The 25,716-nt window shown below is 32.0% G+C and overlaps 2 protein-coding genes and 1 long non-coding RNA gene across 3 annotated transcripts; all 3 read right to left on the reverse strand.

Moving 5' to 3' along the window:
* Positions 1–1,319: 1,319 nt before the first annotated feature.
* On the reverse strand, positions 1,320–25,462 carry LOC134236877 (scavenger receptor class F member 1-like). Its single transcript, XM_062719034.1, has 7 exons — positions 25,372–25,462; positions 25,085–25,153; positions 4,369–4,471; positions 3,171–3,305; positions 2,709–2,846; positions 1,564–1,685; positions 1,320–1,439 (listed from the first exon to the last, which is right to left on the reverse strand). The coding sequence occupies exons 3-7, from the start codon at positions 4,403–4,405 to the stop codon at positions 1,320–1,322; spliced, it is 552 nt and encodes a 183-aa protein (XP_062575018.1). The 5' UTR covers positions 4,406–4,471; positions 25,085–25,153; positions 25,372–25,462.
* Positions 9,294–15,245, reverse strand: LOC134236810 (uncharacterized). Its single transcript, XM_062718951.1, has 7 exons — positions 15,205–15,245; positions 14,213–14,292; positions 13,702–13,773; positions 11,060–11,186; positions 10,729–10,823; positions 10,264–10,332; positions 9,294–9,365 (listed from the first exon to the last, which is right to left on the reverse strand). Exons 3-7 carry the CDS (start codon positions 13,720–13,722, stop codon positions 9,294–9,296), a joined length of 384 nt encoding a protein of 127 aa, XP_062574935.1. The 5' UTR covers positions 13,723–13,773; positions 14,213–14,292; positions 15,205–15,245.
* LOC134236839 (uncharacterized) lies at positions 19,681–20,911 on the reverse strand. The gene is made up of 3 exons (XR_009985731.1): positions 20,824–20,911; positions 19,967–20,104; positions 19,681–19,816 (listed from the first exon to the last, which is right to left on the reverse strand). It is a non-coding gene; the product is annotated as an uncharacterized LOC134236839 (long non-coding RNA).
* Positions 25,463–25,716: the final 254 nt, after the last annotated feature.

The raw sequence follows: 25,716 nt of genomic DNA on the forward strand, positions 1-25,716 counted from the left end.
CCAAAATTATATTATGGTCAGTTCTTTGAAAAAAAGATCAAGCAATCCTCTTATAAGTATAGTTTTTTTTCTTTTAAATTCCATATTCTTTGACAATCATCTGTATAATTATGATTAACATACACGTACGTGGTTCAAACTTGGATCGAGCTGAACGTATAACGCCCGTTTAAATTTATTTTCTATTTGCCTGGTCCAAATACATGTAATAATTAATCTTAATTCTGTTAAAATTTTTCCTATGCAAAGTTAAGAAGGCAAAAATAATTATCTTTTATAGTCTGAAAATTTCCACGAATAGCAAAGCTTAAACCCGGGGTTTAGAATACAGTTATGGAATGTGTACGAGGGAAATATCAAATTTTATGGTTCCCCGCTGGAGGAAACTATTTCCCGCTGGAGGAAACTATTTCCCGAGGCGGCCTCGGGATCCTCATTGCTAATTCTAATTAACATTGATCATCACAAATATCGTTCGTTATCTGCCTATTTCATGCAATAGTGTTTGAATCTATTAATCATCAGACGACTATCAATTTCACATAAACACTGTCCTTAGTTACCAAATTTACGGAGACAAAGTATAACAATAGAAAATAAGCTTAGATAATTGGAGACAGTAAGGTTTTTCCTAGTTAAGTGTATGCCTCAAGTTTTATCAATAATAATCATGTTGAGTAGATTCATTTATCTACAAATTAATAAAATCGTTGTTTTACATACCGTCCACCCACCTCCCATTGTGACCATTGTGACCATATCACACAGTACTTCTTTATATGTAGAGTTGTTCCACGGATAAATCTTGTAAATACCTGTTCTCTGGTTTCCCTTTTTCAAAATTTCCAGACAGTCCATAACAGAGGCTTCCGAAAAATAACAATATTATAATGAAAAGATAAAAATAAACGAATGCTGAAAATTATCTAAACACTCGCTCTTTCCCATGATGTAAAGTATGGTCGGGAAATGACAAACCCTCTATTTAATATATTGAAGAAGTGAAAGCTATATGTATTAGAAAATCATATCAATATTTTCCGTTTTAGCTTTGACATCCTTAGTAAGTTGAACAATGAAACCAAACATGTTTTAATACAATAATTAATGATAACTGCATATATTTTCAACATTGTACATGTACATTTGTTTGTTGATTCCTGACATTAGTGTCACAGAAATTAGCCTTGAGACTTCTTTCTGTAACCTCATAAATTGCAACAAGTGAAATACCTAGATATCATTCTAGCTTGCTCATGATTTTTGTACAATACAGAAGCATGCTGAAATAAATTACGTACACATGTTACAAAACTGTCCTATCCACTTCTCAGAACATCCACTTTGGCATCTGCCATTGACAGAATCACAAGTGGTCCCATTTTTACAATATCCACAGTTTCTAGCACAGGATTCTCCAAAATATCCACGCGGACATGCTGCAAATCATTTTATTTTGCAATGATAAAAATGGCATACTTGTGCTTGAATTAAAACATTGAACTTACACAAATTTTAGAAAGCTTGTTACAAAATGAAATTCGTACGTGAACTGCATGTTGCCCCAATCCAACCAGGCGAACATCCATTGGGACAGGTTCCGTTTATAAACTCACATGTCATCCCGTCTCTACAATGTCCACAGTCGCTGCCACATCTCATTCCAAATTTACCCGATGTGCAATCTAAAGAAAGAAGATATGTACTTTATTGATCAATGATATATATGTAGTAGAAATTAGAATATTTTACCGTTACTGATGATATAAAATCTCGGAATCGAATTGTTAATGTTAAAAAAATCTAGGCTGTTCATATATAATTATAATAGATATAAATTTGTTTTTTATTGAGTTTAGATATACAAATCTATATGGAAACAGCAATCAATACGGTTAGACATTTAGTAAAATGAGCAAAATAAACGTAGTATTAAACAAGAGGCCCAAGGATCACATCGCTCACCTGAGCACATCGGCTAAGATAAAACACAAAAAATCAGATCAGAATTGAAAAGTTTACTGAGGGTCGGCCATTGTGACCCCAGCCTACCCCCGGGGGTCATGATTTGAACAAACTTAAATCTACACTACCTGAAAATGATTCTACATGAGTATCATCTTTCCTGGCCCAGTGTTCCTTGTGAAGAAGATTTTTTAAAAATAATTCTAAAATGCCATTATTTTTTCACTAATTCACAATTATCCCCCTTGAAAGAGAGCCTGGTCCTTCATTTGAACAAACTTGAATCCCCTTTACCCAAGGATACACTTTGGTAAGTTTGGTTGAAATTGACCCAGTGGTTCTTGAGAAGAAGATGAAAATATGAAACGACGACAGACGACGGACAAATTTTGATCAGAAAAGCTCGCTTGAGCCTTCGTCTCAAGTGAACTCAAAAACTGGTAATTTGGAAAATATCATTTTGAATTGTAAATCAAGAAAGAAATATAAAGGACATACATGAATTAATTATGATTTAGTGCTCTTCTAAAAAGATATATAAGCCAAAGCCGTGTTTGAAAATACGAAACAAAAGGTAAGGCTTAAATTAACAATCGTATATATTTTATTTTTGAGTTATTTCTGCTTGAAAAGACGTACTAGTATTTCTTTATCAATAAACTATTTTATCCTTATTATTCAAAACCTTCACTGAAAATTTTTAGAACGTATTGATTTTCATATGTAAATGGTATATATCATACTTTGTTTGCAGAAACTTCCGGTCCATCCTGCAGAGCAACCATGGGTACAAGTGCCGTCAGTAGAATTACAGGTTTCCCCGTTATTACAATGACCGCAATTAAAGCTACATTTGCTTCCAAACATTCCTGCTGCACACGCTTGAAAATAAATTTAATGCAGAAATTTTATGCTCACAATCAAAAGCAATAAATATTTTAGTGTTACAATTGTAATTGTAATTATAGCGATATATTTTGACAATTAAAATAACCTTGAAAATAAATATTTAGAAAAATATGACTTTGCTTACTACGGGAGGTATACTTTTTAATTTTGACATTTATTACAGTGTATCACATATCAGCTTAAAATTTGTCATATTCATCTCTCATTGTTTTATTTGTATAGAACATAAAATAAGCGTATGATACATTTAAGCAATTGAAAAAAAAGTCTCATGAGAATTAGTTCAGAAATCTCACGTTGAGCACAGTTGCTTCCTGTCCATCCTGCTGTGCACCCGTTTACACATGCGCCACTTACACTATCACAAGTTCTATTTATACAATGCCTACAGCTGGACATACAGGTCCTACCATATTTGCCTGCAGGACAAGCTGTAACGAACACATTTATTATTTCATTTGATGCATAAACAAAGGATTAAATACAGTGAAAACTGTCTAATCTGGATTTTGCTTATTACGGAATCCTGCGCAAAAACGATCTAAAAAGTCCCTTTCTGCAATTTTTTTTTGTTCAGAATGATGTCTATTCTCAAACGTTTTTATCTGGCAATATTTCAAATCTTTTGAGTTCCAATGATACAAAAAAGCGTGTATTTCCATTTCTAAATAAGAGGAATAAATCCTTAAAAGTATACAATTTTCTAAAAATTTACATTTAGTAGATTCTCAGGAAATGGTATACTTTTAAGGATTAATTAAAAGATATTGATATTAATTATAAAAAATGTCTGTTGCATATGTAATATGTATATACTTCCACAAGAAAATGTATTTTTTTTAGATTATTACATGTTATACATGTACATGCACTGCTGTCATTTTGTGAAATGTCTAGACCTATTAATATTTTAATCTCATTTCATAAACTTTGGGAATATGCAATGTTACACATAATCATTAAATGGTACTTGTATTGCATAGTTTTGAACCTCCAATACAAAGAAATAATTTTACAAAGTTATCAATGTTGGCAAAGATAGGTACAGTTGAGTTCTAAAACAGTCTTTTCTTTTGTTTAGAACAAGTCACATGAAAACTTAAATTAAATGAAAACTGAAATTACTATTGGAATGATCACGGATAAATAATAATTCAAATCACTGATCCAGTAAGGTCATTTTTTTTTTAAAAATTCAAACACTAGATCAAAATTATGAAGTCATATATTTCAACTATTTCATCATTTTTGCATAACCATCATATAATACATTTATCACTTGTATATGTTGACTCATTACATAAGAGCATGATCTACTCATTAACATCGAAGCGTGTTATTGACAGAAAATAGAGCTACAAAAATGTAAAAAAAATTATAATATTTGAGACAAAGGTTTGGTGTTAGATTGTAATATAAAGGATAGAGTTTAATCAAAATGGGATTACAATTCAGTTGTCATAAATAATAGTTCTTTAAAACTTAAGTACTTACCAAGCCCTATATTACATAAATCAGAATTACAACACATGGAAGATTTCTGATTAATTGTCCTTTTTCCAAAAGCATCAGTTACTGTCACGCCTACTTCACATTCCTAGATAATGCAAAAAATAATCAAGTTACAATTTCACCTTATAAATAAAAATTAAAGAACACAGTTTATTCTAATTTCATGGCCTCTTTGTTCATCAAGAGTATAAGCAAGATGGTTTACAGGCTATTCCATTTATATACCCATGCAAAAGATTAGTCCAAATCGTTTTAAATTTTGTTTATAATTAGAAGTCCTTTCATATTCTCTTGGCTTGTGGTCCACTTAATTGACTTTACAATAAAGGTTCTCACTATTCCATCCAACTATGAAGATATGATTTGAAGTGTTTGGTAGTTAAGGATGTAGAAATTCAAAATAAGTCATTTTGTCTTCATTTTAGTCATAGCCCATATTTGAACCAAACTGTATCGATATGCACTTTCTAAAAGTTATAATTCACAATATGGTCAGGATATGATCGATAAACTAGTTTATAAGTTATATCATTTAACTTTCAAGATAAGATCATCGAAACTAATGTTAACGTCGCAACACAGTTGCGTCCGACGTAACGTATCTCAACTGGAAAGGGGTAGAGGTATCACTGTTTGTAAGATATGCTTATACTTTCACAAAATGGAAAATGCCTGAAAGTATTTTTTAAAAAGGTAATATATGAATAATATAAATATGGTTTTTAGTCAAATATAATCTTTTGTTTAGGTCACATAATTGTTAAACTTACAGATATAAAGGCCTTTTTAAGGAGAATACTCGAATTAAAAAATACTTTCTGCCATACTGACAAAATTTTAATGCAATTCTTTAATTAAAAGAGAGGATGTATATACAATTTTACTGTTTTCATCAACTCTAAAAGTTGTGGGAAAAAAGACAAGTGTTTTTATCAAATTATTAATATAATTGTTTATATAAGATAGGGAATACCTTAATTATGTCTCTTTAAGACTGAGACCCAGTAATAATGTAAAACATTTCAAGGAATGTCTACTTTAAAATACTTTCCTTCAGGGTACATAGTATTTCTTTAATTTTGTCTTTTTAAACCAAAATGAAGGTCCAAATCGACCAAATTGTTCAACAAAACTACGTACCCAGTTTGAAGAAGAAAGATGTATTTTTTTTCCACATTGGACGATAAAACAATAACAACAACAAACAAAATCAAAACAAAGCAAAAAAAAAAAAAAAAATCACAGCAAAAATCAAGCAAGTTTGACTTTAAGATTTTGTATTATTTGAATTAATATTCAGTCAAAAGAACGAAAAAACTATCGCATTTTTTTTTTCAGTTGATGCAAAAATTTAGTAAACACTCAAGGTACGATAGTGTATTTTGCAATCATTAATCCCCTGGCCTTTCCTGCAGTCACTCATTTTAACGCATATACCTGTCCTTTTTTCAGAATCACGCATATACCGTTTCCAGCAATTACGCATTTTCACGCACTTTAAAAGGTTCATTTTATCTTCAATTTATTACCAAATTCAATCTATTTTATACTAGCTTAAATCTCATTAAATAAAAAAAAGTTTTCTTATTTATAAAATTATATGTCATGATATAATTTACGCTAAACTTTAGAAAATTTGTACTAGGCTATAATGTGATTGCGGGGAAATGGTAACGTCATATTTCTAAAACATGTCATAAAGTGTATGTTGCGCCACAGTTCAGTAAGTTGTAAAGAGTAAAATTGTCAAGGTGGTCTTTAAAAGCAATAATTTTATAGTGTGTCTATAACTATACTTTCCTAGATAGGTACGCAAATAACAATGATATACTGTATACATGTTTATTATCTATAAAACTTTGACATTAAAGGGGCATGGACATGGTTTCAACTAAAATTTTAAAATTCATTTTTCCTTTTTTACTTACATTTAACAAGGGTCCTTCTAATGATTATCAAAATTTTGAACGTCATTTGTCGAGATACAAAACAGATTTAGCGCTCCAAACCTTTGTTATGTAAACAAGGTCCGTGTCATGTTTTTGCTTTCATAGGTTAAGATATATACGAGGGACATTTGATAAATAATGTCATCAGCTCAATGGCATACAGTATTGAAGTTATATGCCATTAAGCTTGACTGTCTCTAATTATTAAATTTTAATGAGTTGATTACAGTTTATGTGACCATTTTTCATCACATAGTTCCATTGTAAGAAGCTGGAAAACAAAGGCTATTCGAGACTCTGCATTTAAAATGAATAGTCGAGAATTGGTAAATAAGAGTGAAATTAAACTCTTCATAAAAGCTTCTGTAAAAACTTTTTAAGAATCCCAAATATATATTACTGTATCCAGGTTTATTTTCGCCCTTTAACACTTGCGGACAATTTTGCCCCGTTTTAAATTCGCCCTCTCAAAGTTATATTTAAGTACTTATACTGTATTATTTGAATTGGCCCCGTTTTAAATTCGCCCAAATGAGGCTAGGGCGAAAGGGGCGAAAATAAAACGGGGACGAAAATTTCCCTGTATACAGTAACTGAAATATGTGAAATTTATAGCAACTAATGTCTGTTTTATACACACATGAGCAGGTGGATTTCAATGAATAAAAATGATATAATGGGCATAAAAATGGGTACTGTCCTTTGCGACAAGAAAATACAACATCCCATGTATATTTGCAAAAATTCAAGAAATTATCACTGATTATGTTTGATTGACTTTAAGACACATAGCAGATTTGATAGACATCATTTTGGGGGTAGTTCACACTGTTTTAAAGAAACGTTTGATGATAAGAAAGTTTAATACTCAATGGTCACCCAGTACTTTGAAAAATGAGTGAAAACGACAGCGTGTAGGAAAAATTAAATAATTATTTTTAAAATGTTTTTTTTTAAAAATGTACTTATTCATACTTGTCTGAAATTTAAACAAATCCTGAAACCCATTTTCCTTTAAACCCTCAAAACAAATTTACAATGAGATACACTTGACAAAACAGCAAAGGCCTGAAAAGAGCAAAGAGTTGCAAGAGCACAAAAACAGTTTTATATGCTATTTTGTTAAATATTAGTGGTCCTGTTGTTCAAATTCGCATTGGGGGAGTATTTCAATTTCTTGAAGAGTCTAGAAAACTTTTTTTTTTGCAAAAAAGCGAAAGGTTTATGAGACAAAGGAGCCAGAATGAGGCATTCATTACATTTAATTTCTTTATGACAGAGTAGAAACGGAGTTCTCTGGGTAAAAAGAAAGTTAATGTTTTGTCACACCAATTATATTGGTCAGAACTTTCAATCTTTGACTTGTTTCATTTCCCAAATTTGAAAAAAAAAAACACCTTTTAGAAAGAAAAAAAATGTACAGGAAATCATAGGATCTGCCATATTCCAGTATATATATATATATATATATATATATATATATATATATATATATATATATATATATATATATATATATATATATATATATATATATTTCACTTCACTGTATTTCACTTCCATTCTCAATGACCGTGTAGTGTAGGGCAGCGTTGTGAGAATTCCATCGGCATCGAAAGCAAGTTTTTAACTTTCCTAGATAGCCGAGCGGTCTAACGCGCTGTTCTGTACTGCTAGGAGACAGATTCCGAAGGTCGAGAGTTCAACCCCGGGCTGGGGCGGAAGTGAGTATCCTTGTAAAAGTGAATTTCTCTGTGCTTTCTATATTAATATTCCTTCACTTAGGGCAGTTATATTAGTTTAAGAGTTGTTGTAATTTGTGCTTTATAAATAAAATTAATTTCCTCACAACATGTATTGGTAACGATCCTCTTAAAAACTAATGTCCAAATAACTGTATTTCACTTCCATTCTCAATGACCGTGTAGCGTAGGGCAGCGTTGTGAGAATTCCATCGGCATGGAAAGCAAGTTTTTAACTTGCCTAGATAGCCGAGCGGTCTAACGCGCTGTTCTGTACTGCTAGGAGACAGATTCCGTAGGTCGAGAGTTCAACCCCGGGCTGGGGCGGAAGTGAGTATCCTTGTAAAAGTGAATTTCTCTGTGCTTTCTATATTAATATTCCTTCACTTAGGGCAGTTATATTAGTTTAAGAGTTGTTGTAATTTGTGCTTTATAAATTAAAATTAATTTCCTCACAACATGTATTGGTAACGATCCTCTAAAAACTTATGTCCAAATAACTTTATATCACTTCCATTCTCGATGACCGTGTAGTGTAGGGCAGCGTTGTGAGAATTCCATCGGCATCGAAAGCAAGTTTTTAAACTTGCCTAGATAGCCGAGAAGTCTAACGCGCTGTTCTGTACTTTATATATATATATATATATATATATATATATATATATATATATATATATATATATATATATATATATATATATATATATATATATATATATATATATATATATAAGGGTCATACTCAAAAATGTGTTCTAAAAACAATTAAAAATTGAATAAAAACATTACGGACATGTTTTTTAATGAAAAGAGACTATTTTAGTTTAATCACAAAGACTAAATCATAGAAAATCATAGAAAAGAGTTTTTTGTTTGTTTTTTTGCGAGCACCGATGACATCATTTATTGAACGTCCCTCGTACATTATTATAACAGTGACTTGATCCGAAGGGTCGTATCACATCAAGTTGACAGGCGCAGATCATCAGATCTAAAAAGACGCCAAGCGTCGAGTTTGATCTGATGATCTGCGCCTGTCAACGAGACGTGATACGGCTCTTTGGATCAAATTACTGTTATAATGATAAATTTATCAAATACCCCTCCTAATAAGCAAAATATAGCAAAATAAAACTTTTAGAGATGAATTGTATCAAATTTATCTTTAAAACGAAGCTTAATTACAAAGGAATTTTTACGCGATAGAAAAATAACGTCATGTTTTTACGACATCAGTTTCAGAGTGTCGTGATACCACAGCGATGTGATCCGGAAAGTCGTGTGATTGCTTAAAATCAACAGTAAAATTGAGTAATACACAATAGGTATATAATAAACTGATATATATTCGTTCAGAGCAAATATTTTCAATTATAAAGAAGTAAATTTTGCTGAATTTAATTTTGTTAAAAATATGTAAACAAAAACAAGGCACGAACTTTTTATGAAGAACTTTAAGTTCTGTATGTCGTTTGTTAATCAACAAATGATGCTTAAATTTTTATTAATCATTAGATAATGCCTTAGGTAAGAATTGTAATAATTAAAATTGGTTAAAAAAATTCAGTTGAAACTGTGCCAATATCCTTTCACAAATATTATTTATGTAAGTGTTGATAGGTTTTTGGATGGATCCGAAGGAACCTTTGTATTCCAGCTGATTATTGGTACATATAAATTTATTTTTGTGGGCCTAAGTAGTAGTATATATCTGTGGGTTAAAGATCATAGTAAATGAATAGGCATCTGAAAGTGTGACGAACATTGCATTCCTGATTTAAGTTTTATCATCAGGAGCATGTTTATATAATTAAATTACATTACTTTTTGCCATAGCCATTTATCTTGACCTAATATACTGTAGACGTACTTTTTTCACGGGGTCTTAATTCCGCGGAATCTCAATTTCTGTTTAATCCGCGTGTAGAAAATTACGCGGATTTCTTAGACTATCTTTATATGCCTTACAATTATATCAAGTCCGCTTGGACAAATTTTGTGACCGCGTACATAGCGTAAATTAATACCACGCGGAAAAAAAGTACTTCTACAGTAATTAAATACATTATCACTTTGTTTTTTCAACCCCATTTTATAAAAATTTATCTATTTGACAAATATTCAAAATATATAAGAAACATTTTTTTCGAGCAAATTTTTAAGTTGTGTTTATCACATCCACTTACATTATGGAGTAAACATGATGACACATAGAACTTGTCTCCGAACTCCTCCTCTTCGTGGAGATGACAGACCTTTTACAAAGAGGTATTAATTAAAAGGAGTTTTATAAGAAATGATAAGATATACCTATATCTGAAAAAAATCAAATAGTTTCATCAAAGGCTCAATGGAATTGTATTTATCAATTCAGCTTGGATTGTCATAAAGATCAATTCCAAATTCTTCCAATTACGTTTATTATGAAATACAGTAAATAAAGAGTTTAAAACACTAAATCATTTCTTCCTAAGGTTAAAATCTTGTCTAAGTCTATTTCTGCTATAGAAAATCAGTGAGTTTTTAAGATTAAGTATTTATTAAAAAATAGTAAACGAAGGCCTCCGTTTGGACAATGAAAACAGTTCCTCTGTTGTTTGTTTACAAATGAGCCCTAAATGTGATTAAAAATATAATTAAGTTATGGGTACCTGATCATACTCGCAAACCTTGACGTAACGACAAAGCTCTGGGTTGGTGCTTTGCTTGCAGTTAAAACACAAAGGTCCACGTTGAATAGGAAATCCTTAAAACAAATAAAACAAATCCAAATTGATCTCGTTATAATTCTTTAGATGATTTTTTGTTTGTTGTTTGTTTTCTTTAATACCTATATTATATCAATATTGCATGTATTTGAGTGTAACATTGAAAATTTTGACCCCAAGAAAACCATTGTTAACTGGACTTTAATTTGCAAAAAGATGTCTCGTCCAATTTGAACTCATTTTAAAACTTTTATGACTATTTTTATCAATATACCTGTAGACCGACAACCTTGAACATTACAGGCATCAGATTTGCAGCAGTGTACACATTGGGGATTTTCACTTCCGGTCAAATGAGACAACTGACGTTTTCTGGCTTTCATTTGATGGTCATGGCAAATCTATATATAGTCAACAAAATATTATACATTTTTGTAAATGTTTACATCAATTTGCTGTACTGAACATTATTGAAGTCGACCAAACTGTTATACTGAACTGTTATATTTTGATGTTCTACTGAACATCACTTAAAGACAAATCATGATAAGCAATGCTATACTGAGCATTTAAGATTTTATAAGATGATGCTGTACTGAACATCATTCAACATTTTCAAGTTGATGAAACTGTTATACTGAACAGTTGTACATCAACGTTTTACTGAACATCACTAAAAGAAAATCATGATAAGCAGCAAACATTGTGTGGTAACAGGTATATACAGTATAATTTGTCCAAACCGGCTACCGCCGGTTCCATAAAATTTGGCCGGTTTAGACAGAATCCGGAGTGCAGGAAAAATGCAGGAAAATATCAATATTTCGAAAATTTCGTTGTTTATCATATACATATTATAAATAAAATTAAATGATGAAGTCAATCAATATTTTTGAGTCTAGAAATTATAAAATAGTCTCACATGACTTACTGTATTTTCTTATTTGTTCACAAATTTTGAAAGTCGGGTGAAATGTTATGGTACGTCAATCAAAATATACAGGCACGCATAATATGCCTACTACATGTATGTATCAAGCGGATTGGGTTTTTCTTGTCAAAGACCTCATTCAATGTATTAACAGTAATGCACAATTATTTAAAACGATATGCTAATTATAAGATTGAACATTTAATTTTTATGTAAAAAATTACGTCTTCCCCCACAGTGTTATGGCGCCATTTTGTAATGCGTTCGATTTTCGATCCCGATTCATATTTTGATTTGTAAATCGCGTACATACATATTTTTTTGTTTATGCTATAATGTGGTAAAAGGAGTTAAAAAAATTTTTTTAATTGTAATTTAATAATATAATACATTTTTCAAGTGGGCTGTGTCACCGCCACATTTCACTGAGTTCGTCTCATGGCACTAATCATGCACTAGGTAATGTAAACACGGATTATCACATCCACCGCGAAAGGTGTTAATTGCTTTGAAGTAACTCAGGTGTGGCCGGATTAGAGGGAATAATTACCCTTAATTATGAGCAGTTGGGACCAGTATGGCCGTTCGAAATATAGAATAGACAGTATGCCGGACTATACAGAATTTCTTTAAATGAATTTGTTAAAGAAGTGTAAGGGACTAAAATTTAAAGACGGAATGGACAAAAGTCCGGAGTACTCAGAGTCCGGATTAGACAAATTTTACTGTATATCAAAAACAATTATATGACATAAAATTTTCTTGCACCATTTAGCCTGTATTTATAATAGTTTGCAGCTAATACAAAATGACATAAGAATTCAGGATTATTAGGCTGCTCTAATTATGTAAATACATACAAACAATTCATGGTTTTGTTGTTGTAACCATAAACGTAATACTGGCCTTAATTGACCGGAATGCACAATCACTGCATTCTTGATACTTTTCCAATACTTATACATGGGCGAAGGGGGATCCTCGGGCTTCAAATGCTTCAGAGGGGGGTTGTTGAGGTGAACGCCGTCCCTTGCTAAATGTGACAGGTTTTGCCAAAACCCTCTGTGTCTCCCCCAAAAAAAATTATCTCCTGTGACTGAGTCTTTTGTATAAGGAGGCGGTTAATTTCGAAAACAGAGTCGTTGTAACCCGACCCATTCACAGATGGGTCTCTCCTAAGCAGCTGACCAGTTATTACTCGCTTTGAGTCAAGACCATGAATCAGGTACTTGGAAAAGGAGATAATATATGTAACAATCTTCTCATTGGGTAAATAACCAATGTTATTGCCGCCTATTTCTAAGAAATAGATCTCGGGAGTTCCGGGAATTCTACTCATCATATGTCGAAGGCCTCATGTACTTAGCCCGCCTTTAGAGCACACAGATATTTAGTAATTTTCAGAATCTAACTTCAGGTTCTTCAAATCTGGATAAAAGTTCATAAACTCCATGAGTCTGTGTATGTAAGAATGTCCCGGGAGACAGATGTGCATTTCTACAGAATGAGAATAGGGATCCATCCCTGCCATGCTTTAAGCAAATGGCCGATGCGGTTTACATAAACACAAGAAAATTAAACACATCTAAAGCGTACTTGTCTTGAATATCCGTTAATATAGTTTCTTAAGTGTTCCTAGCACAAGAAATTTAAACAATTACAAAGCTTATGTGTCTCGAATATCTGTAAATATCTAGATGTGTTTTTAATTTTCCACCGCACTATACAAGCTACAAGAAAATGGCGCAATGAAAACAATGGTTTTGATTGGCTAAAAAAATCCGTAAATATCCGGCGGTGTAGAATTTACCAAATTTCTCATAGCGGCATAAATTGAATTATCTGTGATAATTATTGTTTTTTAAATGTTTACATCAATTTGCTGTAATAAATTTCTATAATTATTTGGTCTCTTCATTGTGAAATAAATTATGTTAATCCTTAAATTCTACGTTCAAAATATTTTAAGAAATTAATGCACTCACCCGTTCTGTGTAGCATCCCATATTGTAAAGCTGTTCTCCATTGATTGTCCTAAATTGTTCTATGTAGCATACCTTTTAATTAGAAACAGCCATGAACCACAATAATTGCTTGAAAAGTAGTTCATCAAAAAAATGTTGTGATCGATATCATTTTAACTTAAAGAATTAGTTTGGTTCTTCATCATTATATTCAGTGGAGAATTTTAAAATTATACAGTGTAAGTCCAAAAGAAAATCTATCCATTCCGAGTTGGTTCGTTGAAAGTTTAAAACTTGGAAAACTTAACAAACAACAATCTACCAATACATCTTCAAAGATGATTCATAAACAGGCGAAAAATAATAGGTTGCAATATCTGTATAGTTTAAATCCTATCTCAATGTACCGTTTTCAGCTAGGTCTAAATAATGTTGCTATCACAGACTTCAATTTGGGTGTAAACAGAAAAGGATTTAATTTTTCTAATTTTATCACAAGGAAAAGTAACAAACAGTCATTTTAAATGCTTACGTCACCAGCAGGACATTTTCTGATGAGATGACAGTGGATGGGTGATACAGTATCCGTACAGGACAAACAGTGTAAGGATTCTAAAAGTAAAACCTTATTACGAATTATATACAGTTATTTATCCTTATTATATTTAAAAAAAAAGACATACACTTTAAAAAAAAGGGGAATATCCTATCTTTTGTCATGAGAATACTTATATAAATACATATATAAAAAAATTTCAAATTCCTTATATCTATTTTGAAAATAAAGTTTATATACATTTCAAGAAGGTTAAATATATACGTTTATTAAAAGACAAAACGACAAAAATTAGATACATTGACATAAAATATCTTGTAGTCTCTTATCATTTCTATACCTTTGACGCAATGACAGTGTAAAATGAAATGTGGTCTATTTGGATATTCAAGCGATTGGTTTTGTTAGTATTGATTTCAACAAAAGGTTGAAACCGAAAATATTGAATTGTAATTTTCTTTGAAGTAGAAATATAAAGGGAAGTGTGATTAACCAAAACATGGCGTGGAAATAATACATGTATATGACTGACCTCAATAAATGAAATAATACAAATGACATATGTTGCAATTATTTGCAAAAAGTAAAGATTCATGTAGCCTATATCCTTTTGTATTACAAAATAATAGGCTCTGATGTCGGAATTGGGGTGTCATAGTTGAGCGATTGTGAGACTGAACACGTACATTTGCACATGGATTTTAACTGAAATTCTGGTGTTTCTGAGAGGGTGGTATTGCATATTAATTCTATGACTATTACTTATAAATTATAAAATAGGTTTATGCTGACTGCAATATAAGGTTTTCCCCATTCTTTCACATTTCATTTCAATTTTTGTTTTTAAATTAAAAATTGCCCGAAAGGTGTCTTTCAAGAATAAGTCATTCAGCAAGTCGCGATCAAACAATTTCTGGATAAAAACTTGTGATATTGTAATGTAATGTAAGATGTGAAATATGTGTTACCTGCGGTACACCACTGAATGTAAATGTAAATAAGGACGATTGACGCTGAAAATTAAACGAAAAAGGTTATGTTCTGTAATTATTTATGTTATATTTATTATTCATAATATGTTAATTATTTTCAGATACAAAAGAATATCTCTAATCGCTACTTATAAAGTTTACAGCAATTTCCAATGAAAAACGAAAAAAATTGGTCATTATACACAAAGAGAGTTTAATTCACCTAAAATATATATTACTACATGTATATTCTAAGACGCATTTCCAGAGAATCTTCAGATTTAAGTATAGGACATATGTTAGTCCGAAATAGTTACATATATAATTCATATAAGTTAAAAAGAAAGTAAATGTGTCATTATAAAATTAATAAAATTTAATGATTAATGAATATACATGTAAATGTATTCAGCACCTTTGAAGAGATGGTCCATCGTCGTGGTCCTCCAAAGTTTAAAATTCGTACATTCACCTCATGGCCAACAGGTCGTTTATCTTTTATACGTTTCTTATCATTTTTGTCAGTCAATTATAGCACAAGCACTATTTGAGGTCATTGGTTTGAATAGATGGGGCACTCCGTCAACAGTGTAATGGCAGAACAAGGTATGGTTTTTTATTCAAATCTGGCCTTGTTGTTTTCTAAAATATTGAACTGATGTTAAAATAAAAAATCATCCTTTCTGAATTATTGAAAAATTTTGCAATAAAACCAAACCAATCCTTTTTCGATATGACCTTCCAAATGATAATTGTGATGAAGTAGGCTACTGCTACTGCTGTAGACACTATTTTCCAACTGGAGATTGTAATGCTTTTTTACATGAATTTCAGAGATGTATAAAATCAATGATGTTGTTATATGTCCTAAATGGTCTTCCTATATTGTATGTTCTTTAATGATTTATCATATTCATCTACTCAACTCATATTGCAGCAATTTCAAAATTTTTTAAGAAAATGAAATTTAAGGGCACAATAAGGACCAAACCGGTCCTTCTTTCGCCGAGGATCGATAGGCAAGAGAAGGTGTACTTCAATTTTGTAGACTGAGTCCAAATCGTTCAGAGAAATCAACATATCTTTTTAAAATTTTTACTGGAAATAATGTGTTGTTGCTTTAATTATAAACAAAATTTTAACATGACTTTTTAAAATCACTACAAGCTGCTCATCTTCGGCAACAGAATAAAGAACAGACGAAATATTAATTTACCAGTCATATACATGTAATGAATAGACTAGACGAAAACGTTCAGTTTTAGAAAAAATACTCAACCGTACAATTGCAAATTTGTTTGAGAAAATCATGTGTCCAAAGCGACGAAATACATGGAAATAACCAAGATAACCAACAACTGAAAAGTCCAATATACAGTCAAGCAAAACAAATCAGAAGCATAACAAACACGGACCTCTAAACTATTAAAGGTGGGATCAGGTACCATGGAGGAGAATGTATGAAAAACATAATATTAATGAAGGACATACAAGTGTTTTACTTTCTGTTTTCAATACATCCAACTGTATAATTTACCTTCAAATTATTTAGTCCTAAAATATCTGCATCAAAGTAAGTGCAGTTATGATAATTTTCTGTTGGATTTGCCTGAAATAAGAGCCGTTTTGTCACAGATTGATACAATTTTTTGAAAGACCACACGAGTAGAAACATACAGTATTTACTTAGTAAGACAGTCCATGATGATCCCCGACTTAGAGCGGATTTCATTTCAATGGGATCACTTAAGTTTAATTCATAAATTAAGCCAAGTTTATAAAAAAACATGAAAACATTTTTCACTTTTACTCTAGACCCGTTCAACAAATATTGTAAAAATAACATAACAGAATAATTTATTTTCTGTATTATATACATTGAACTACTTATGTCTTCTTGTCATCATTTGGGATGATCGGAATTCAGGTCCAGATCGTATTTCACTTGACCAGGGATTGATCCATTTACTGGATCCATAAACTCCATTTAGATAGGCCGAATGGCAATATCCGAACCACCAACCCCCCTCAGTGTAGCCAAAGCACGCCATCGAGGACGAGGCGTGATCCGGGGTCTTGAACGTTTTATCATTGTTACTTGCTCTCAAACTTTCCCCTGCAATCAGGAAAGAGGTAAAAGATTGAAAATGAAGGTAGAAAAACCAGTGCATCATTTTATTGTAAAGGATGTTGAAAAGGTTATTGAAATTGTTAAATAAGGTAAATTATAAAAGTAAAAATATAAATTCGTGCGAATCACATGTTATGTCTAATTTTTATATTTTTATCAACGTAGATATGTATTCAGGAAAATAATCAATGTAGTAAAGTGAACGAATCGTTTTCATCTTATACTTAAACCTGATATCATTTCTTAACCTTGATAATATCATACAGTAAAATTTAGTATACATTGCTTCATATATATTTTTCATTATAACGAAGAGTAAAAGTTTCTGTGGCGAAGTTTTCAAAACAAACATATCTAATACTGCTTTATCAATATATTTTAAAGATAAAAAATGATATGTAATTATTAACAGAACCAAAGCAAGAAGGAAAGAAAAGGAGTACAAATTAAACTATTAGAACAGTACGTATTGTTAGGGCGTCGGTTACCAGGGTACTTTCGGCAACTAATTTCAAAATACATGATGAACATTTATTTGACCATTAGTTGGAAAACTGTTATTTTCACACAAAATGAATGGCAGTTTATTTGAAAGTATAACATGTAGATTTGGCTCAGAGACAGTTTCCATGTTGCAGATTAAAAGTTTTAACTTTATATTGCTAACATTTTTTGCTTCTGATATCCTAAGACTCCCATGACACGAAAAGATTTATATACAAAATATAGAGAGCGTCTTGGTATCTTTTTACTTGCTGTTCCATTGGAATATGATCCCAGGTGTAATTTAAAGTCATCGTCAGCACCACTAATTCGGAAGTCCGAGTAATATCGGAAGTACCGGTGTCCATTTGTGTTTTGTATTTTAACATAAAGAGAGGATGAATTGCGAGTTAGTTCGTGTATTGCAACATTTCCTGAAAAAAAGGTTTAGGAAAATATAAAAGAAAAAAAGAGATCATTAGAAAAAGGAGATATTGTGAGAGAATCGAATCTGAATTTTACCTAACCAATACTCAGTAGACACGTTCCCAAACCCATTCTGATATTCTGTCTAGTTCCTTGCAAAAGAAACAGATCCATCAATCCGCTTTTGAAAAACCTGCAAAGAACAGAAACGTTTCCTTTTTCCGTGCAAGGTCGAATAAACTTTATCGTACATTTTGAACTTTGAACTATTTCATGAATATAAAAAAGGAAGGCATGTGTTCCCTGCTCTTAGCTTCTTTAAAGATGTACCTAAATCTAAGAGTGGTCAGCTATTTATATGCTACTAGCATATACAGTATTTCAAGCCAAAAAAAAAAAATAGCATGATAGTTCATAAATGCACACCAAGATCCACATATAGTATTAGACTGCGATAGAGTCTGTCAGTAAAAAAATGAATAGATCATATTGCTGTCAACAAGAGAAAACATCTACTAGCATACATCTTTTTAAGCTCTAACACGTTATTTAGTGAAACTATTAATACTTCTCACTCTATATATTTTCCCAATGCGATTAAGGTAGAGGTATGTTTCAAACACGTTAAAATGACTAGTACTCATTTTAATATTACGATATCACAGACTAGGTCTACTGTAAAAATCTTAAAAAAGTAAAAAAAAAAAATACATACGGTCCACCCTCCTCCCATTGTGTCCATATCACATAGTACTTCTTTATATGTCGAGTTGTTCCACGGATGGATTTGGTAAATACCCGTTCTTTTGTTTCCAGTGTTGATAATATCTAGGCAGTCCATTGCAAAGGCTTCAAAACAATAAAGATGAAAATGATCTCATTGAAATTTCAGTATATTGACATTGATGTTCCTTATTTAAAAGAAATGTAAAAAAAAATAATAAGTAAGTAAAAATTCAGTTTCTTGAACATTTTTACAGAAGCCAGTTTTAGACATCTTATTTTGAAGGTAGCTGCGCAATTTCTATCGAACAAAATTTCGAAGTGGGAGTTTGAGTTATAACAAAAGGACTAGGACATAATTCAATCAATCAAACAAAAACCAACTACAAAGTATAAACAAACAAGCGCGCCGCAAAGCAAATCATATCTTCGCAAAGAGAGAATAGATCTTTAAAAAAAGGCAGAAATCAAAATTAATTCTCATGTAAATTATATCACTTCCGTTTCTCACTAGAGGAAACTAAAACACACACACACACACACACACACACACCACACACACACACACACACACACACACACACACACACACACACACAAACACACACACACACACACAAACGCGCAACTTAATCCCCTCCAAATCCGTTTCAAAGAGATAATTATGCATACAACTTAATAACTTATTAACTGTATCAACTTACGTACACTCATTACAGAACTTCCCAGTCCAGTTCTCAGAACAGCCACTAGAACATAATCCAGTAACTGTGTCACAGGTTGACCCAATTTTGCATTGTCTACAGGTTTGACTGCAGGAATCTCCGAAAGTTCCCTGAGGACATGCTGCCAAAAAAACATGGCATTATCACAATGTTGCTTTCTCCAATATACATAGCTTTGTTCATAATTCGTCTCATGTATTAAAAACATCTACTAGTAATATTGAAATTAAAAATCCCTTTATTATTTAATTATTGATTTTGAAATTCGTACGTGAACTGCATGTAGCCCCAGACCATCCAGGTGCACATCCATGAGGACAAGTCCCGTTTATAGAATCACACGTCATTCCGTCTTTACAATGTCCACAGTCACTCCCACATCTCATTCCAAATTTACCGGAAGCACATTCTTTTGAAAAAAAATTAGCATCTTTGATTTAAAAGTTTCATTCAATGAGAACAATTCATTTTTCTCAGCAGGTTTATACTGTATAAAATTTTAATTTTCACTTTAAATCACATTCCATTATAGAACTAAGAGTTTGATATCCAAATTTTGACAAACTTCGTTTTTACAACTACCGTAGTAAAAGAATATACACATATTTGTTTTGAGTGTGCCCCAACAAATATAATGAAAAAAAAATGATTACAAGGGTTTAAAAACAGGTAAAGAGCAAAAAAGCAAAAAATGAACGAATCCTTACATTAAAAAAATATGCAGATTTAAAGCTTCATGCAGGGAAAAGAACAATTCAATTCAAATAGATAGGAACTACAAACATAAATTGACAATGAGTCATTTTAATTTTTGACAATTGTTTGTCGTACTGATTAGCAATTTCAGAAATCGCATACCGCAATGTAAGCAAACGTTTGCTGATAAGGGTTCAGGTGAAGAGATACATATTTTATATTGTGACGCATTACTCATGATTTGTCAATAAACAATAATTCATGAAATATAGGGAGATAACGAACAGTATTTAAGTTCAACATTCCATTAAACAATACAAATTTTGGAGCGGGGCAAGCACGGGTCCCTATAAGATAAGAAATGAGATCAGGTGCCATGGAGGATTGAGCATCCACTACCCATCGGTCAAAATAAGGTTTTTTAGAGCATACCTTGTTTGCAGAAAACACCCGTCCATCCGACAGAGCAACCATTCGGACATTTACCGTTGACAATATCACAGGCCCCACCGTCACTGCAATGACCACATAATAGACTGCATTTGTCTCCGAATGTTCCTGCTGAACACTCTTAAAAGAAAAATGACATTATTTCAATTTGAAGTAGAGTTATTATGGATTATCTATTGATTATATTTTGATGAAGAAAGATAATACATGTACTATCTATTAGTTATATTTTGATGAAAAAAGACAAAACATACACAACTTTATTTCAAGATAGAATATTTTTTATATAAGAATCCTTTGCTGTGGAATGGTAAGTTAGTATTCAGTCATTACTCAAAAAATTTAATTATTATTTCATTACATTGTTATAAGATTGTAGATAATTAGGCATTGGAATAAAAAAAATATTAAGAGTTAGAAAATATTAAAATTAATACATATTAGGGGGGGGGGGGGCACAAAGATTCCAAAGCAGTGATTTTAATAATTGCCTGCCCTTCTTTATGTACCAAGCAAGTAAGATGTCGGGAAGATTATTATTAAATCAGAGCTTAAAAGAACAAGGGCGCCGCAAAAAGCATATCTATAAATCAAAGCAGCATTATACATGGATCCCGATGCAAATCACGTCACTTCCGTTTAGTATAGAATTAACTCAACCACAAATAAATTAATCCACAATTGTTTTACTATGTCCCTCCCAGATGTGTTCCGACGGGATAAGAATCAAGAAAAAAAGCACCTGCTTGTCCTTACGCAATAACAAACAAATTTCATATACTCAGTCTGTATAAATATCAAGATAGTGTTTCCAAGCTGCTTTGAGCATAATGTCTGCACACTTTTTCAGTTTTCCATAGGGATGACTGTTTCATTGTTAATTTAAGCAGCGAAGTCTAAACACTGAGGCGTATGTTAAGCAGACGTTGAAAAACTTACCTTTAAATTCGTCCTCAAACGTTTGTCAACGTACTCCCTACATAATTTTGTTCGTTATTGAATTTCAACAACAGATAGGCTAAAGTTTTAAGATGACGATGACATTTAAACAACCAAATATTCTGTATACAATGAATATGATTCTAAATCAAGATGGTAGTAACATTTGAAAAGTAAAAAAGGAAGAATGATTGTACTTGTTCCTTATTTGATGGGTAGTGAATAAGAAGTCTTACGTTGGATACAGTTGCTTCCTGTCCATCCTGCAGTACATCCGTTTGGGCATGCGCCACTCTCACTATCACATGTTCTATTTATACAATGTCCACAGTTAGACATACAGGTTCTGCCATATTTGCCAGCAGGACATGCTGCAAACATGTAGATTGTTTAATTTTGTAAGCCGTCTTCGTTCACATTTATCACAAAGTAAACTGAGTTTTCAATATCAAGTTTAACTCAAAAGTATAAAAATTTTGAAAATCTATCAAATATTAACTCAAATGTAAAATTAACTTATGTGTATATTTTAAATGAACAAGAAAATGCATAATTAACATAACTACTTTATGTATTTTTTTCTTGTCATTTACATATATTTAAATGATTTGAAAATTCATGCCAAGAAATGGTTAAGAATACGAAATGAGAAGGAAATAAAAAAATGTTTATATTTCTATCCATAATTAGCTTAAATAAGACACATTTATAAACATTGTCTTAATTTTCCTTACTTTAGAAGTAAATGGTTATGCAAAATTGTATTTTTGATTAACATTAATTTTCTCCCTTACAAAAATTGACTATATAGTAAACTTTAGTAGATAATTTGATTTAATTGGAAACTTTACTCTAAAACTTTTTTGAAGATTTGGAGCCGTGACATATCATTAATTACATATCAATGTTGTATTCCTTTTAAAAAGAAAATGTGAAAATATACAAGAATATTTCATTTTGATATCAGATTACTTGTAGGATGTTTACAAAATAAAATATATTACATAATAAACAAGAGGCCCATGGTCCACATCGCTCACCTGAGCACTGTGGCTAGGAAAAAGTAGAAATTGGTTTATTATTGAAAAGTTTAAATCCAAAAGTAGTCCCATCACCAATCATGGCTTTGCTATTCTTTAGAAGATGATTTTTAAAGAATTTTTTTTATATATGTCTACGTAAAACTTTGATCAGCCATTTTTGCTCCGCCCTACCCCTGGCGGTCATGATTTGAACAAACATGAATCTACACAACCTGATGTTTCCATATAAATATGATCAATTATGGCTTTGCTATTCTTGAGAAGAAGATTTTTAAAGAATTTTCCTATATATTTCTATGTAAAACTTTGGTCTGCAATTGTGGCCCAGCCCTACCCCCGGGGGTCATGATTAAAACAAACTTAAATCTACACTATCTGAGGATGCTTCCATATAAATATGATCAATTATGGCTTTGCTGTATTCTTGAGAAGAAGATTTTTAAAGAATTTCCTATATATTTCTATGTTAAACTTTGGTTGGCCATTTTGGCCCCGCCCTACCCTCGGCGGTCATGATTTGAACAAAATTGAATCTACACTACCTGAGGATGCTTCCATATAAATGTGATCAATCATGGCTTTGTAATTCTTGAGAAGAAGATTTTTAAAGACTTTTCCAATATGTTTCTATGTAAAACTTTGGTCGGCCATTGTGGCCCCGCCCTACCCCCGGGGGTCATTATTTGAAAAAAAAAATTAATCTACACTACCTGAGGATGTTTCCCCATAAGTTTCATCTTTCCTGGCACAGTGGTTCTTGAGAAGAAGATTTTCAAAACATACCACAAAATTTTCTAAAAACTATGATTTACTTTAGTGAAAGCTTTGATTCACTGTAATTAACTTGAACACTTTCTTTTTTACTTTTTTTTCATCAGATCTCTTAGATTTCTGAAGGATCCCTCTAAACACATTGTACATTACCGGTAACTGCAGCAACAGACAAAAAGTGTATTCTTCATTGCACCTGATCTCTTATCTCTGTTTTTGAGGTCCGTGTTTGCTCTGCTCCAAATTTATATTGTTTAATTTACTTTTGAGCTTGAATACTATTTGCTATCTCCATATATCTGATCTCGAACTATAAAAACTGAATGTGTGCTTTTCAATTATGAAATTGCTGACCTTAAATTTTTTTGATAAAATTGTAAATATATTGGTAAAAGAACCATGGAGCTGATTGATATTTAATATTAAATTCATAGTATATATTTCAACCTACATTCTGTCGCCGACGTGGCGCAGTGGACAGACCGTCTGCTCTAGAGTCGCGAAGTAAGGAATACGCAAGTTTCGAAATTATCTCCCTTGGTGCGCTCTTTCGTTGAGGAGGAGAGTTTCGTTGCTGCGTAAACAGACAGGTGGGACAGATATTTATATATTGGATACAATGCATGCAGCATCATTGATATACTAGTTTATCAACACTTCATGATTGCCAGGATGCACTCGACAACTAGAGAATAACCGAATTAATGTAACGACATCATTATTAAAGCAAAGAAATCGTAACAAAGAAGAAAATATCAGTGGATATGAGACTTTTCAGACTAGGGAAGAGGTATGGACCTCTAGTAAATACGATACACATACATCTGATCATTACACGTCGGCAATCTAAATGATATATTAATTCTTTTTCTTATTATAACTTTAAAAAAACACTTATTGTTTAGAAAATATTTGTACAATAATAAAAAAAGCGGTTACTTTTTATAGAGACTACGACGTTTCTTTCGTTTTCAAGTACCCTTTAATTGAAAGCATATTTGTAAATATGAGTAGTTGAGCTTGATAAAATCATCAAATGCCTCACTGCTTAACATCTATATCTTTCTATAACATTTAATAAAATAAAAAAATTCTAAAAGCCATAAATATCGTCCATTTATTCATGCACGTTTGTATACAGAAACAACCTGTCCCACCTCCATGCTGAAATAGATACTTTTTGTGCCTCTATCACAGGAGAGTTACAATCTCGAAACGCGCGTATTGATCCTACGTCGTGGGCTCCAATCCCATATTGTGGAACGTGGAGACCGGTCCTTCGGATGAGACTGTATAAACGAGGTCCCTGTCGCAGTAGGTGCTTGCTAGCACGGAAAAGATCTCTCACTGCTCAATGGCCCTCAGTGCCGAGTATAAGACAAAATTTGTATCTCTGCATCAGCAAGTGGTGGCGTCTCCATATGAGTGGAAAAACTCTCGAGAGGGACGTTAAACAATACAAAATCAATCAACCTTATAGATCAACTTACATTCTGGAGTAAACATGACGACACATAGAACTTGTCTCCAAACTCCTCTTCTTCGTGCAGATGACAAACCTTTATGCAACATATATTCATAAACATAATGTCTAAAAATTAATTTAAGCTGAGAGATTGTTTAATATGACGTGTTGATAAAAATCCGCAATGAAAACATATTAAGTGACGCCCATTAAATTATAATTTTCCTACAAGGTGAGAGAGTTTGGAGAGGTTTGATTGACTTGTCTCTCAGGATAAGTTAAATAATCGTACAGAACTTTAGAAACATGTACCTGGTCAGACTCGCAAACTTTGACATAGCGACAAAGTTCTGGGTTGGTGCTTTGTTGGCAGTTAAAACACAAAGGTCCACGCTGACTAGGAAACCCTAAAAACAATATATGCATTTAAAAACATTTTAAGATAATCTTTTATTTTATTTTTTAAATTTTGTGAATCATTTCCTATAGAATTAATATCAAGAGAAATCAGTTCAAATACAATACAGTAATTTTAACCTCTCCAAACCGGCCCCCTGTTACACGAAAACAAGAGGCCCATGGGCCACATCGCTCACCTGAGAAACTTTGGCCATGCTGTTCTTTAACAGATCCCCCCTTTGTAATACAAATTGTGAC

The sequence above is a fragment of the Saccostrea cucullata genome, unplaced genomic scaffold (genome assembly GCF_032062105.1).
Source record: "Saccostrea cucullata isolate Sc308-1 unplaced genomic scaffold, CSIRO_AGI_Scuc_v1 ctg1772, whole genome shotgun sequence".
NCBI classification, from domain to species: domain Eukaryota; kingdom Metazoa; phylum Mollusca; class Bivalvia; order Ostreida; family Ostreidae; genus Saccostrea; species Saccostrea cuccullata.

Bases quoted from the DNA above. Each gene is read 5' to 3' on its own strand.
- LOC134236877 (XM_062719034.1), bottom strand. From the start codon at position 4,405: ATGTGTTGTAATTCTGATTTATGTAATATAGGGCTTG. The intron at 2,847-3,170 runs GTGAGATTTCTG...TTTATTTTCAAG, and splicing joins AGGAAGCAACTGTGCTCAAC to CGTGTGCAGCAGGAATGTTT. The intron at 1,440-1,563 runs GCAACATGCAGT...AATGATTTGCAG, and splicing joins GTTCGCCTGGTTGGATTGGG to CATGTCCGCGTGGATATTTT.
- LOC134236810 (XM_062718951.1), bottom strand. From the start codon at position 13,722: ATGGGATGCTACACAGAACGG. The intron at 11,187-13,701 runs GTGAGTGCATTA...GACTATATATAG, and splicing joins TGGGATGCTACACAGAACGG to ATTTGCCATGACCATCAAAT. The intron at 10,824-11,059 runs GTATATTGATAA...ATTTGTTTTAAG, and splicing joins TCAAGGTTGTCGGTCTACAG to GATTTCCTATTCAACGTGGA.